A 15045-nucleotide genomic window follows, 5' to 3' on the forward strand; every position below is an offset into this window, starting at 1 on the left:
GAGTTCGAGGCCAGCCTGGTCTACAAGAGCTAGTTCCAGGACAGGCTCCAAAGCTATAGAGAGACTCTGTCTCGAAAAACCAAATAAATAAATAAATAAATAACTATAAATCTTCAAGTAATAGTTAATCAAATAATTACATAATCGACTGGTTTAACCCATGTAACAGCACGCTTAGTAAGTTGCTGTGTCAGCAAGCATACATGTGCAGGATGCTTTCTGAGAACACCAACTGTGGTCAACACAAATCTTTTTCCCCTGAAAATAAAGTCACCGTGTCTTTCTCGTCCTCCAGATGATCCGATCTCTCCCTACACGGGCTGGTTGCTAACGATCACAGAGGCCAAGCAGCCACAGCCTTTACCCATGCCGTGTACTGGAGGTTGCTGGGCCCCCTTGGTTGACTACCTCCCAGAGACCATCACTCCGCGGGGGCCGCTGCACAGGTGAGCCGCATGCAGAGACGGAGGGAAATGAGCACTTGGCTTTGGAAGGACTTCTCTACCGGTGAGACGAGGGACTTTTGCCTGGCCTCACTAAAGGAGGGCCCTTTTTAAGTCGGGGGGATTTTACTGACTTTATCCCCAGATCCGATAATATTAGCAGAGTTTAGTTAACTTTCAGCCTGTGACCCTTTGAAGCTCTCCTTGATGTAATCTTGAAACTAATTCAGTGATGCTTTTTAGACTGCACATAACTTCAAGGGATTGAATCCTCTTCAGTCTCTCCTTTTTCTTCATCTCCAGTTGTTAGAAGATTCACCATTCTGTGATAAGCCTAACTGATTTTTCTTGTAGTGGGCTCTGTGCTGTTCCTGGGGAGCCAGAGAGATGGCTCAGCAGATAACAGCACTGGCTGCTCTTGCAGAGGGATCTGAGTTTCATTCCCAGCACCACATGGGTTTCAGGGGGACCTAGTGCCCTCTCCTGGCCTCCGTAGGTACTGCATGCAGATGGCACACAATTAGGCGCTTATAAACATCCAGTAAAAATAAACAAACTTTTAAAATTCTGTCTCTCTTAAATAAGTACCTTTATGTCACTTTTCAGCGAATCGTAGTTGCATTTAGCTGTGACCTGGTCTGCTGAAGTCCTTATATCCTTTATCAAAGTGGCGTTCATTTCTCTGTGTTGTTGGTCAGGTGTAATATTGCTGTGATTTTTATGACCGAGATGGTGGTGGATCACAGTGTGAGAGAAGACTGGGCCCTTCACCTTCCATTGCTACTTCACGCTGTCTTCTTAGGTAAGACTGGATCTAAAGGGAACTCTCACCAACAGGAGGATAAACACGTAGAGGGCTTGCATAGACCCGTCCTTCACGGCACATAGGTTAGCTTCAGTTATAAAATCAATCCTTTCCTTTCTCGTTGTACCTTTATGCTCTGTAATATGTCTTGTTCCTGGTGATCAGTCATAGCTTAACACTGACATGTCTGTCATCTAAATGTGTTGTTAATAATGCATCTTTCAAGATACTCAAAAAAGGGTCGGAGAGATGACTCAGCGTTAAGAGCACTGGCTATTCTTCCAAAGGTTCTGAGTTAAATTCCCAGCAACCACATGGTGGTTCATACCTTTAAAGGGCATTACATAAATAAAGACACCCAAGTTTATTTGAGGGATCCTCAGCTGAGGAAACAAATAGAAAGTAGTGAAATTTGATCAAAACAAAGAGAGAACCGGACCGTGGTGGCACACGCCTTTAATCCCAACATGTGGAAGGCAGAGGCAGGTGGATCTCTGTGAGTTTGAGGCCAGTCTGATTTACAAGAGCTAGTTCTAGAACAGGCTCCAAAGCTACAGAGAAACCCTGTCTCAAAAAATCAAGAGAGAGAGAGAGAGAGAGAGAGAGAGAGAGAGAGAAATAAAAGGGAATGTAGCAGGCTAAGTACCTACCTTTAGGTGTCCAAGTGATGGGCAAAAAGTAGAGGAAGAACCATCTAGAACATCAGTTAAGCTGGAAAGAGAGAAATAGAATGTAGATCCTTTAAGCCTGGCATGGTGACGCATACCTGTGATCCCAGCACTGTGACTAATGGAAAATCTCAAGCTCAAAGCCAACATGCACTTCCAAACAAGATATAGCTCACAAATACATGGTTTTATTTTTTTTTAAAAAAAGACACTTTAATAGCAGATTCAGGGAAGAGAGTACATCAAGCAAAAAGAATATGAACCACATTAAATGCTACGAAGAGGTCAGAAAAGGCCTGCTGTCAGCATTTTATGCAAACACTTAAGTCACAAAGCATTTTATTTTCCCTAAGCCCAACTTCGTTATGTTGGTAACTCAAAGACTAATGAAGACAGCTAACGGTTCTCCCTCCCAACAGGCATTCCTGCAGGCATCCTAGAGTCCTTGCTATCCCTGAATCTCAAAGGGCTTTAGCAGTTAGCGTTGGTTGGCATTAAGAGATTGTGCCCTCGGTTCCAGGTTTGGACCATTATCGGCCTGAAGTCTTTGAGCACAGCAAAAAGCTGCTCCTTCACCTCCTCATCGCCCTTTCCTGCAACAGCAATTTTCACACCATTGCCTCAGTCCTCCTGCAGACCCGAGAGTTGGGGGAAGCCAAGACACTAACCATGCAGCCGGCTTACCAGCCAGAATATCTCTATACAGGTGAGAAGCGGTGGGTGTGAGCAGGGCACCAGTGGGGAGGGAGATGCAAGGCGGCGCATGGTGCCCAGGCTCGCTTCTGCAGCACCAGTGGGGAGGTGGGTGGGGGTGGGGGCCGTGAAGCCCACACTAGCTTCTGCAGCACCAATGCAGAGGTGGATGGGGGAGGCCAGGGAGCCCATGCTCGCTTCCCTTGTGCCGGTGTCTGGCTTTTCGCAGTGATAAAATGACACCATTTCGTGTGAACGTGGCTCTGAAAAGTCTTTTTATGGTTGAGAGTTTTAAAGCGCGTTTTTCATAATTCTTTGACTGCTGCCCCCAGGGAGTATGTCCCTCTTGGTATGCTGACCTTACAATGCTCAGCGCTCAAGAGCATTGGCCCAAAGGGTGAGAATGTGGGACCACAAGGTGACTCTGCCCCCTGCCTGAGCAGGACACGGCAAGTGTGCCAGGTGTGGCTCCTTGTTCCCCTGAAGGGGTTTGCACTTTACTGAGTGACTGTCTATGCTTTCTTGGAATCTAGGGGAACACAAAAATTCAAAACTAGAGAAAAGGAAGATAGTTGCATATATACATTCCCAAACTACAGTAGTATAAACTAGAGATGTACATTGTTAAACAAATATGAAGTGAAAAATAACATTATTTTCAAAGAAACAGTATTTTCTTTTCTTTATCCTTGTTTTTTTTGGGGGGGGGCGGTTCGAGACAGAGTTTCTCTGTAGCTTTGAACCCTGTCCTGGAATTAGCTCTTGTAGATCAGACTGCCCTCAAACTCACATAGATCCACCTGCCTCTTCCTACTGAGTGCTGAAGTTAAAGGCGTGCAACACCACTGCCCAGCTAAAAACAGTATTTTCTTATGTTATAGTTCTTTGAATATCATGCTATATAGCTCATTAAAATATTCTGATACATGGTTAGAGTACAGATCAGTAGTAAAAATATATACTTTGCATGCATGAGACCCTTGATCTAATCCCAAACACCAAATGCATATATGTGTGTGCATATTATATGTTCATATGTACATATGTCCCCACATACATATTAAATACACATTTAACTGAGTCAAGCTCATAGTCACATCTACTCAAAAACATTAAATATAACTTACCCATCAGCCACTGAGTAACTAGTGTTTTTCAAAGGAGTGATTTTAAATGTTGAAATTGTCCATTGCTTGGCCTTTTTAGGATATTTGCTGATCTGGCTAGTATATGCATAAAGCACACATGCACCTCCCCTTTACCACAGCATCTAGCCAAACCCCCATGTGGAACACACCATATCTCCCTATGATCCCCGTTACACACTGGTACACACAGCCATTCATCTCAGGCCATAAGGAAGAAGCACAACTGGTGTTGAGGACTCATAACCACAGCCCAAACCAAGGGCCCTTGAACGTCACGCTTAGGTGACGTGCTGGCACCCCAGCCCATCCTCCTCCTGTCTGCGCTTCCCACCAGGTGGCTTTGACTTCCTGAGGGAGGACCAGTCGTCCCCAGTGCCAGACTCTGGCCTGAGCTCCAGCTCCACGTCTTCCAGCATCAGTCTCGGTGGCAGCAGCGGGAACCTCCCACAGATGACCCAGGAGGTAGAGGACGTGGACACAGCCGCCGAAACAGACGAGAAAGCCAACAAGCTCATTGAGTTTCTGACAACCAGGTAACAGGGGCGGCAGTCAGGCGACCACAGTCCACCCCGGGGCACGCGCTCGGAGACCATTTGCTCATCGGCTCCGGCTCCAGAGTCGGAAGCCAAAAGGGACGTGGAACACGGTGGGGAAGAAGCCATGGAGTCAGACGTCAGAATCAAGGGAAGCTGGAAATGGCCCTGCTTTCTCAGGTCTCCCGATTCTCCGTGTTAGTCATTCAAGCTTCAGAATGGCAGGTGCCCTAAGAGCCAGTGGTGTGTGAAAGACTGCGTACAGGTGATCTGGGACCATGCTGCCCTCCCTAGGGGCTTAAGTCATGCACATTCAGCCCACAGCTGTCCAGTTACTGCTACCACTTAGAGTCTGCTGGCAGTCACTCACCTACTCCTCCCAGTTCTTTAAAAAGAAAATTGTGTAGCTTTATATGTTTGTGTGTTTTACTTGCATGTGTACATATGTGCGCAGTGTATGTACAGGGCCTGTGGAGACAGAAGAGAGCTTTGGAGGCCCTGGAACTGGAGTTACAGATGGTTGTGAGCCACCTTGTGGGGGCTGGGAATTGAATCCAGGTCCTCTGGAAGAGCAGCCAGCGAGGGCTCTAACCACTGAGCATCTCTCCAGGTCCCCCATCCCATCCTTACCGTTCAAACACAAGGTTGGGTAATATAAGCCATTTTCTGTTGATTCCACAGTATCCCACACCTTGATGATGTGATTCTGAGCAGCAGCAACCGTTCATCTTGGCGAACTCCTAACATTTTACATCACTCCCCAAACAAATAGAACGCCTTCAGTATGCCAAGCGCCAGCCTTCTGAAATCGAACATTTTACACTTATTTATTTCTTGGTGTAGGAGGGTGCCTGCCATGATGTCCAAGGACTTTAACCAGAATTGGTTCTTTCCTCCCACCGTGTGGGTTCCAGGGATCCTCAGGCCAGGCGGCCCATGCCTTACCTGTTGAGCATCTTGCTGGCCTGAAATAGGAGACTTTAACTGTTGTAAATGAGTTTAAGATAATGCTGGTAAGATGCCTCAGTAGGAAAAGCACTTTTCCAGAAAGGCTGGCAATACAAGTTCAATCCCTGGGACCCCCTGTGAAGGCAGAAAGAAAGAACAGACTCCACAAAACTGTCCTCTGACCTCCCTGTGTGCACCATGGTGTGTACGTCCACATACTCACATCATACTCAAGCACAATAATTAGTCTTTTAAAAAACATCAAAAGCAAATCCCCACAAACAGTTATTTTTGAGTATGTGCAGAAGTTCTGATATGCTTCCTCTAGTTAATTAGTAAAGTTTAATTAATATATATATATATATATATATATATATATATATATATATATATATATGGGGCTGAAGAGATGGCTCAGCAGTTAAAAACACTCGCTGCTCTTCCAGAGGATATTAGATTCAGACCCCATCACCAACATCAGGTCTGTAACTCCATCTCCAGAGGATCTGAAGCCCTCTTCCAGCTTCTGTGAGTACTGCAGTTATGACACATACCTACATGCAGATACACACACCTAATCATAATTAAAAATAATAAAATCTTTTTTAGAATTACAGTTTATCTTCGGAGTTAGAACCTCCTAGTGTGTCTTTTAACACAAAATGACAGCCATGTGTTTAACATTGGTATGTTTTGTTTTAGGGCATTCGGTCCACTTTGGTGCCACGAAGACATCACACCCAAAAATCAGAACTCAAAGAGTGCTGAGCAGCTTTCTAATTTCCTACGCCATGTTGTATCTGTATTTAAAGATTCCAAATCAGGTACTTCTCCTGTTTCTCCAAATCTCTCTCACAGCATTCTTCTCTCATGGAGCACACTACACAAGTATCATTCATGCTTAACCCATCATACACTTCCAAGCTGCAGCTAACTGATGTGGGATCTCCCTCTCTATGCTGTGACTACCATTAATGCATAAAGAAACTGCTTTGGCCCTATAGCAGGGCAGAACTTAGGTAGGTGGGGAAAACTAAACTGAATGCTGGGAGAAAGGAGGCTGAGTCTAGAGAAGCCACGTAGCCCCTCGAGAGCCAGATGGAACTTGACCCGGTAAGCCACAGCCACATGGCCATACACAGATTAATAGAAATGGGTTAAATTAAGATGTAAGAGTTAGCCAATAAAAACCTAGAGCTAATGGGCTAAGCAATGTTTTAATTAATACAGTTTCTGTGTGATTATTTCGGGGCTGAGCAGCCAGGAACTTCTGGGATGAACAATCAGGCTCCTTACTATAGCTAACAGCAATAAGATTTATTCCTTTTGTTTCACAGTCATGTGACATCCAAATATGTCAAAAGGCCTCCTTGGCATAAAACATGAAAAGACTGCTATTTTCCTCGGATCTTGTCTATCTCCCTGAAAAGAGGAACAGCAGTTGTACAACTTAATGACCCTAAACAGCTGTGTGCTTTACACTGCATTTTCCTTCCCGCCTGGTCAGATGGTTTTCTGATGCCTGAGATCTTGCTTTCGGGAGAATGGTCTGGTAATGTGTATTGCCTTCTTTGGAGTGTCTGCCTTTCAGGATCTGTATATTGATAAAAGAGAACAGACTCTTTGGCACCAGGTCTTGGATGTCTTTAGAACTAGTTAGATGCATCCCTATCTTTCTTCTACTTTAAAAATGTATCTCCAACAAAACCTCTTTTTTTAAAAAAGAAGTAATCCAGACATAGTAGCCTATCCTATAATCCTGGCAGTCTGAGGCAAGAGAACTGTTTCAAGTTCAAGGCCAGCCTACTACACAATGAGTTCAAGACCAACCTAAGCTACAGTATAAGGTCCTTTTTCAAAAAGAGGGAAAGGAAGAGGGAGAAAGGGAGAGAGGGAAGGAAGGAAGGATGGAACGAAGGAACGAAGGAAAGTAAGCTTTTAAAAAGGAGTCCGGGGATTGAAGATAGCTCAGTAAGTATACTTGCTGTAAATACATGAAGACCTGAGCTTGGATGCCCAACAGGCACACACCTGTAACCCCTATACTGGGGGAACAGGACAGGTAGATCTCCAGAGCTCCCTGGCCAACCAGTATATCTGAAATGAGCAAACTCCAGGTCCATTCAGAGACACTGTCTTCAAAAGCAAGGAGAGAGCTGTTGAGGAAAACACCTGGCATCAACATGCCACCTCCACATGGGTGCTTGTGTACCTGTTCACATGTACACATCAACATACACACAGAAATGGGGTGGGGGAAAAGGAAAGGAACTATAGAATAAAAAAAGATAAGGAAGAAAGAGCATTAAATAATACATTTGTGCAAGTGGGTTGTATATCAGATATTGTGCTGTTTAATTCTTGTAACATCCCAGTGAGATACAGCCTGATGCAAAGAGAAGATTGTGGGCTCCTAAGAAAAACCCTGTCTTTCCCAGAGACACACCCTCTGACTTAAAACCAGGACTATCCAGCCTCGAGCCCTCTGCCTCTCCCTGCAAGTTCCATGATTCATACAATGTTTGTTTTTTACTTTGAAATGGCTTAAAGTTCTATTGTTCACTTGTCTGTTTTGCTTATATATTGTTTCCTTTATTTTTAAATTCTGTGTGTCTGACTGTTCTGCCTGAATGTTGTATGTGCACCATGTGCATGCAGTGCTCGTGGAGGCCAGAAGAGGGCGTCAGATCCCCAGAACTGGTGGTTGGGAGCCACTATGTAGGTGCTGGGAACCGAACCCAGGTCCTCTAGAAAGAGCAGCAAGTGTTCTTAACTGATGAGCCATCCCTCCAGGTCTTTATATTTAAGTTTCACAATGCCCAAGGCCTTGCGCATGCTAGGTGAACCCTCTGTTCCTGAGTAGATCCACACCCTATTTGTTTTTGAGGCAGGATCATCCAGTCCATGGCACTGGTGCCAGCTTCAAATGGTTGATTTTAAAATAAGCATCACTTTGGGTTTGGGGGGGTGCAGTCAGCTGGTTCTAACTCTCCTCATTACCTGAGCACCGGTGTGAAGCACCAAGGCTGACCTGTCTGTCCCCTGTTCTTCTGGCCAAAGGTTTCCATCTGGAGCAGCATTTGAGTGAGGTCGCACTGCAGACAGCCCTTGCCAGCTCTTCCAGGCACTACGCAGGCCGATCCTTCCAGATCTTCCGGGCCCTCAAGCAACCCCTGTCAGCGCATGCTCTGTCTGACCTCCTGTCGAGATTGGTAGAGGTGATCGGAGAGCACGGTGATGAGATTCAGGTACGGAAAGGAGTGACCCCCTAAGTATCCCTCCACGACACAGGAGTCCCTAGGAGCTGGCTTCAACCCACAGAACCACACCCAACAATCGATTTTAGAGTTAACCCTTATCATTTCCAAGTCCCTCTAGGGGACATTGTTGTACAAATTCAACAGATGTGATCACATTTTGTTGCGTGAACATCTGAAAATCTCTCAATGGTTCATTGCATTTGTCTGCTTGGTAGTGGTAGTGGTGACTTTTCATGGCAGGTAGCGATGGGTTGGTTTATATTGTTTGGGATTATTTTGCATTATTTGGGGCCTTTCTGCCCTCTGCTGGGGACTCAGATATACAATCTACCAGAGCCAGAGCAGGGCTCCCCACTGTATGTGGGCCAAGCTCTGTCCATCCCTGCGTGGATGACTTCCAGAGCTGCTAGGGGGACTCTGTGGGTAGAGTTCAGAGCCTTGGGAGCCCTGAGTAGCTGTGAGGCCAAGGCCAACCCCTTTCCCCGAGAGACATACTCTCTGTCTTCCTTCCAGCCGTTGGAAGTTTGAGTAAAATTTCACCGAAGCTCGACTCTCCCTACACCTCACCTTGCCCATGGTTTCTACACATCATCACCCCTATATTTTAGTGACCTGCCCTTCCCCTCAGCAGGGGACTCAGTTCCCCCCCCCACACACACACACACACTTACGCTGCCATGTTGTGTTTTCATCCCTCATTAAGTTGTCAGACTTGAGGAAATAAATCCTTATAGTTATTTGCTAACCCCTATGTTGTGTTGTTTTTCCTCGCGTGCCTTATAAAGTGATCTGAGACTTTGTAAATGACCATCATCACGATTGTCTAGCGTTCAAAAATCGCGTTGTGGTTGGAAGAGAGTTTGTGCTAGGTGAGCTCCCCCTCCGGAGGTTAGCATCAGTGAACACTCTCTGTGTGCTCCACAGGGCTACGTGATGGAAGCGCTCCTGACCCTGGAAGCCGCTGTGGAGAACTTGTCTGACTGCCTGAAGAACAGTGACCTCTTCACGGTGTTGTCTCGGTGAGAATTGGATTACTGAGATCTGGCTACCAAACCCACTGTGCTGAATGTTGGCCAGAGTACAAAGAACAGATGTAGGTTTTGAAATCTACTTAGGAGTTAAAAAGTATATTTGGTATCTTCTTTTATTAGGAATTTTTTAATTTTTGTGTGTAAATGTGTATTTCCTGAGTGCCTGGGAGTTACATGTGGTTGTGAGCCACCATGTAGGTAACCCCTATCTCTGCAAGAACAATAAGTATTCTTAACCACCAAGCCATCTCTCCAGCCCTGTATAATTTCCTTAGATTTAAAAAAGGAAAGGGGAAGTTGCAACATACATGTTTTCGTTACATGTACAGATTTTAAAACATGTTCCCAACACCCACATGGGAGCTCTTAATCACCTGTAGCTCTAGTTCTAGAAGATCATAACACGTCATTTTAGCCTCTGCAGACACCAGGAATGCATGCAGTATACATACATACATGCAAGCAAAACTGCCATACATATAAACTAAAAGTATTTTTTAAAAGAACAAGAAGAAAGTCTGGACTAGTGTGGAACTCACTTTGTTTTGTTGGCAGTGGTGGTGGTGGTTTTTTTGGTTTTTTTCGAGACAAGGTTTCTCTGTAGCTTTGGTGCCTGTCCTAGAAGTAGCTCTTTTAGACCAGGCTGGCCTTGAACTCACAGAGATCCGCCTGCTTCTACCTCCCAAGTACTGGGATTAAAGGGGTGCATCATCATCACACATTTTTTATTTTTAACTTGAGCATTGTTATACTTTTGGTGCGATCACCCACCCTAGAATCATCAGTCTGTATGAACCTGTATCTCTAACCTGTAAGAGTATCCTAGGTAAAGGTGAGTACCAAGGCCCCGACTTGTCATCCTAGCACTGATGATGAAGCCTCAGGAGAATTGTGAGTCTTTGGCCAGCCCAGGAGGCATAGCCAGACTCTACGAGAGAGTGGGTAGGGAGGAGGGAAGAAGGCAGGCAGGCCGACAAAATGCAGCTAAAGAGTTTGACTTTTTCAGTATGAATAGAGTTAAAAGACAGATCTCTTTTCAAGGCCAGCCTGGTCAACACCGTGAGTTCTGAGTCAGCCAGGGCTGCATAGTGAGACCCTGTCTCAGAGGAGGAGATGGGGGAGTAATCAAATTTTATAAGTGCCAAAACCTTTTCCCTGCCCTGTGTACTTACCACTTTTCTTCTTGATAACTTTCTGCTCTAAATTAAAAGGAGATAAACCTTGCACTTGTCGGTATATCTTATTTTATAATTTTTTCCATCCGCATTCAAATAGAACACAAATGAAAGGTCACTAAATTGCTGGGATTTTAGACTTTCAATAAATGAAAGTTAGTGTTGGTTTTTGGAGATTGTTCTTGTTCAGGTTTATCCTTCAGAGCCTGAGTTAAGAATAAAAGATGTGTGAGTAGAGAGGGCTGTTCAGTGGCACGTGCTGGCATTCTGCTGACTTCACCTCTGTTTATACCTAGTTCTTCGTCACCAGATCTGAGCTCCAGCACTAAACTGGCGGCGAGCAGGAAGAGCACTGGCCAGCTGAACGTCAACCCCGGGACTCCCAGCGGCAACACCGCAACCGCAGAGCGGAGCCGGCACCAAAGGAGCTTCTCGGTGCCCAAGAAATTTGGTGTGGTTGACCGGTCCTCCGACCCACCTCGAAGTGCCACGCTGGACAGAATCCAAGCTTGTACCCAGCAAGGCCTTTCCCCAAAGACCAGAAGCAATTCCTCCTTGAAGGACAGTCTCACAGACCCATCTCACGTAAACCATCCCTCCAACCTGCTGGCCACCATCTTCTGGGTCACAGTGGCCCTGATGGAGTCCGACTTTGAGTTTGAATACCTCATGGCGTTGAGGCTCTTGAACCGACTGCTGGCACATATGCCACTGGATAAAGCCGAGACCCGGGAAAAGCTCGAGAAACTCCAAGGGCAGCTCCAGTGGGCTGACTTCTCGGGGTTACAGCAGCTCCTCCTGAAGGGTTTCACCTCCCTCACCACCACAGATCTGACCCTGCAGCTCTTCAGTTTGCTGACGCCGGTTTCCAAAGTGCCCATGGTGGACTCGTCGCAAGCCATTGGTAAGGCCAGTATCGCGCATCCTTGTAGCCCTAATGGTTGCATTCAGCCTTAGAGAAATAAGATACTACTCTATGTCTGTATCTATAGTGTTAGATAAAAGTATTCTATAGTATATAAAGCAAAAGGGGTAGTAATTTATATAGGTATAGTTGTGTGTGTACATATATTCATATTTGTGTGGGTCTGAATGATTTCTGGGTCAAATTGCAAGTACTGTCTACTTAGTCCCTTGCTCTTTTGCATTTTTTTCCTAATCCCAAATCTTCTGGATTTTGTTTTTGGTTTTTTTGTTTGTTTTCTTTTTCTTTTGCCTTTCTTCGTCCTCTTGAAAATGCATTGGTTCTCTAATGTTCTGTGTTAAGTAAAATCAATATACCAAATTTTTAATATTATAAGTAATTAAGAATTCATTTCATTAACTAGATTTTAACTTAGCTATACTGAGAAATTCTTATTATCTCGAAGAATAATTCCAGTTATATAACTAAGGCTCAAATACATTGTTTTTATTTTTTGAGACAGGATCTAACTGGAACTCTACATAGACCAGGCTGGACCTCAGAGATCTGTCTGCCTCTGTCTCCTGAGTGCTGAGATTATAGGTTATTCCACCATGACCAGCTGTAAAATATGTTGGGTTTTTCGTTTTGTTTTGTCTTGTTTTGTTTTTTTGAAACAAGGCCTCTTTGTAGCCCTAGGTGGCCTAGAACTCACTATATAGACCAGGCTGGCCTTGAACTCACAGAAATTTGTCTGCCTCTGCCTCCCAAGTGCTGGGATTAAAGGTGCGCGCCACCACGTCCAGTTTATATTTTTATATTTTAAAAAGTCTTAAACTAGTGTTTCAGTTCAGTTCATTGTATGTCAGTAAAATCTGAGTCACCATTGCTCACAAACAGGTGACTACTGTCTGTTGAAATCACAAGTGTAATTCAGTGCCTTCACACAACCAGGGTCCCAGCCCTCAAGAAATGAAGGTGGGAGGGTCACAAGTTCCAAGGTCATCCTCACTCAGGCTAAAGATCATTCTTGTCTATGTGAGAGCCGCTGTCTCAAAAACCAACGACAAAAGGGCCCTTTTTGAATCACCTTGGGACAAAGTAAAACCTATGTATGCCTTCCAGCTGTTCCAGTCACAGCAGACCACACTCAGCCATGGCCTTTGTGTCTTCTCTCATGCAGGATTTCCACTGAATGTCCTGTGTCTCCTGCCCCAGCTGATCCAGCATTTTGAGAACCCCAATCAGTTCTGTAAGGATGTAGCAGAAAGGATTGCTCAGGTACGCATCAGGACTCCGCATGCGGCATGTCCACGAGGAAGACGCAGTGCCAGGCAGGAATGGCCAGACTGGAGAAGGAAGTGGTTATCTCAAAAGTTGATGACACCCATAACAGACATCTCTAAGTGTCTGTTACAAACTGGCTCCTTCCCCACCCCATCCTTCCCCACCCCATCTCGCCCCGCTTCGTTATTAAGAAAAATAAGCAGGCCGGCTGTGGGTGTGGTGGCGCACACCTTTAATCTTGGGAGGCAGGGGGAGGCGGATCTCTGAGAGTGAGTTCCAGGACAGACAGGGCTACACACAGAAACCCTGTGTCTGATAGGTAGGTAGGAAGGTAGGTAGGTAGATAGATAGATAGATAGATAGATAGACAGACAGACAGACAGACAGACAGACAGACAGACAGACAGACAGACAGACAAAAATGACAAGAGAGAAACAGAGACAGAAAGGAAAGAAAAAAGACAGAGTGGCCACCAGGAGCTGGAGAGACGGCTCCGCAGGGAAAGGTGCTTGCTGCCAAGCCTGCCCACCTTCCGTCTCCAGAACCTGCATGGTGGAAGGAGAGAGCCGACTTCCTCGGTCTTTTCTCTGGCCTCCACATGCCCTCCCTGGCACTCACATGCTCACACACATACAGGGACACAAAATAACTAAATTTAAAAAGCAAAACAAGTAGAAAAGTGTAGTAGCTAATTACTAAGTGAAGTGCTTCTGTGGCTACCAAGTTTATATGGGGCTATTTTCAGTCTGTTAGGACTTAGAATTTTGACTAATGTTCCTTCCTGTCCGTTGGAATGCTCTAATTGGTCTGCTTATCTTTAAAGGTTTGCTTGGAAGAAAAAAACCCTAAACTTTCAAATCTGGCTCACGTTATGACCCTCTACAAAACGCATAGCTACACAAGAGACTGTCCCACGTGGGTCAATGTGGTTTGTCGCTACCTTCATGAGGCCTATACTGACATCACCTTGAACATGGTCACCTACCTGGCAGAGGTAAGCGCTGGTGCTAAAGATAGCTTTGACTTTCAGCATCCGTGGGTCACATGTTTATAAAGCTTTGACACTGAATGTCTACCGTGTGTTATCCCAAATGCTAACGGATTCGTCTGAAATCCTCACGACATACCAGGGATTGGGTATTCTCTAAAGAAGCCGAGGCTTGGTTCAGCTAACTGTTGAGCTCTCGCTTTAAGGCCACCGACCCTAGATCCAGCTGCCTCCAAAGTTTACCCCACAGCTTACTATACCCATACCCATCAGAGTATGGCTGAGATAAGAAACTTGATCCCAGCTTGGCATGGCAGTGCACACCTGTAATCCCAGCACTTGAGAGGTGGAGGAGGAGGGGGATGGGGTTCAGATCTTGTCAAGAAGTTACTGCGTGGCTAAATATGTCCATGGTGGATTGTTTTAAACTAATTAACAAAGTACAGTCTTGAAATGAAATCTTTATCCTTACCTTTTGTCTGTGAAACTAGAAACGTGCCATACGAATGTGTTTCTAGCACATTCCTGGCAAGCCTGACTCCTGTACTCTGACTTCCGGACCATGGATGTAAGGCATTCATAGCGTGTCACGGGGCAACCGGTGGCATGGGCAGCGCCTCCAGGGTTTGATACTTAGGTCGTTCTCTGAACAAACGACCGACAACAGTGGATTTGGTTCAGCGTTTTCAGTGCTTCCTTTCCTTCGGGGATATGCCTTCCCAACTCTCGTTAGGGTCTTCCCCAAAGAAAAGAGAGCAAGCTGCCCTAATTCTTCTTGATGTAATTATCTAGTTCCGGGTTGTGCTTGCAACGTCACTTTTTTTCAAGTGCTCTGTAATGTCAAGCTAACAGAAGGTACTGCCCACCTGACACTTACCACTGATTCTACGGGGTTTTGACTTACGGTACGGATCAGCGGTGTATGAGCCATGCCAGGCTGTCAATGGCCAAGTGTTCACTGGCTAACTCATCACTCACTCAAGAGCCCTCATGCATAGCACTCTACTGCCTCCACTAACCCCCTGCAAGCAAAGATACCCTTTCCTCAGCACCCAGGAAGTATGAGAGGACCCAATACTAACACCCCGCTACAAAAGCAGGGATATACAACGCCAACTCTAAGGCAATGAGTAAGATGACCTCACAGGAGATTTTTGTCTA

General features: G+C 45.4%; 1 protein-coding gene across 7 annotated transcripts in view; it reads left to right on the forward strand.

The window, feature by feature from the left end:
* Fry (FRY microtubule binding protein) overlaps positions 1 to 15045 on the forward strand; it is a 393449-nt gene that overhangs the window by 316022 nt on the left and 62382 nt on the right. For all 7 annotated transcript variants that reach the window (XM_087902760.1, XM_087902759.1, XM_087902746.1 and 4 more), the window contains 10 exons: positions 296 to 446; positions 1142 to 1245; positions 2437 to 2622; positions 4092 to 4290; positions 5941 to 6062; positions 8299 to 8486; positions 9423 to 9517; positions 11001 to 11608; positions 12792 to 12889; positions 13720 to 13890. In XM_087902760.1, the coding sequence (XP_087758886.1) occupies positions 296 to 446; positions 1142 to 1245; positions 2437 to 2622; positions 4092 to 4290; positions 5941 to 6062; positions 8299 to 8486; positions 9423 to 9517; positions 11001 to 11608; positions 12792 to 12889; positions 13720 to 13890 (1922 nt within the window). The remainder of the gene's footprint in view (positions 1 to 295; positions 447 to 1141; positions 1246 to 2436; positions 2623 to 4091; positions 4291 to 5940; positions 6063 to 8298; positions 8487 to 9422; positions 9518 to 11000; positions 11609 to 12791; positions 12890 to 13719; positions 13891 to 15045) is intronic.

This window comes from Myodes glareolus, chromosome 2 (assembly GCF_982192425.1).
Source record: "Myodes glareolus chromosome 2, mMyoGla1.1, whole genome shotgun sequence".
In the NCBI taxonomy this organism is placed as follows: Eukaryota; Metazoa; Chordata; class Mammalia; order Rodentia; family Cricetidae; genus Myodes; species Myodes glareolus.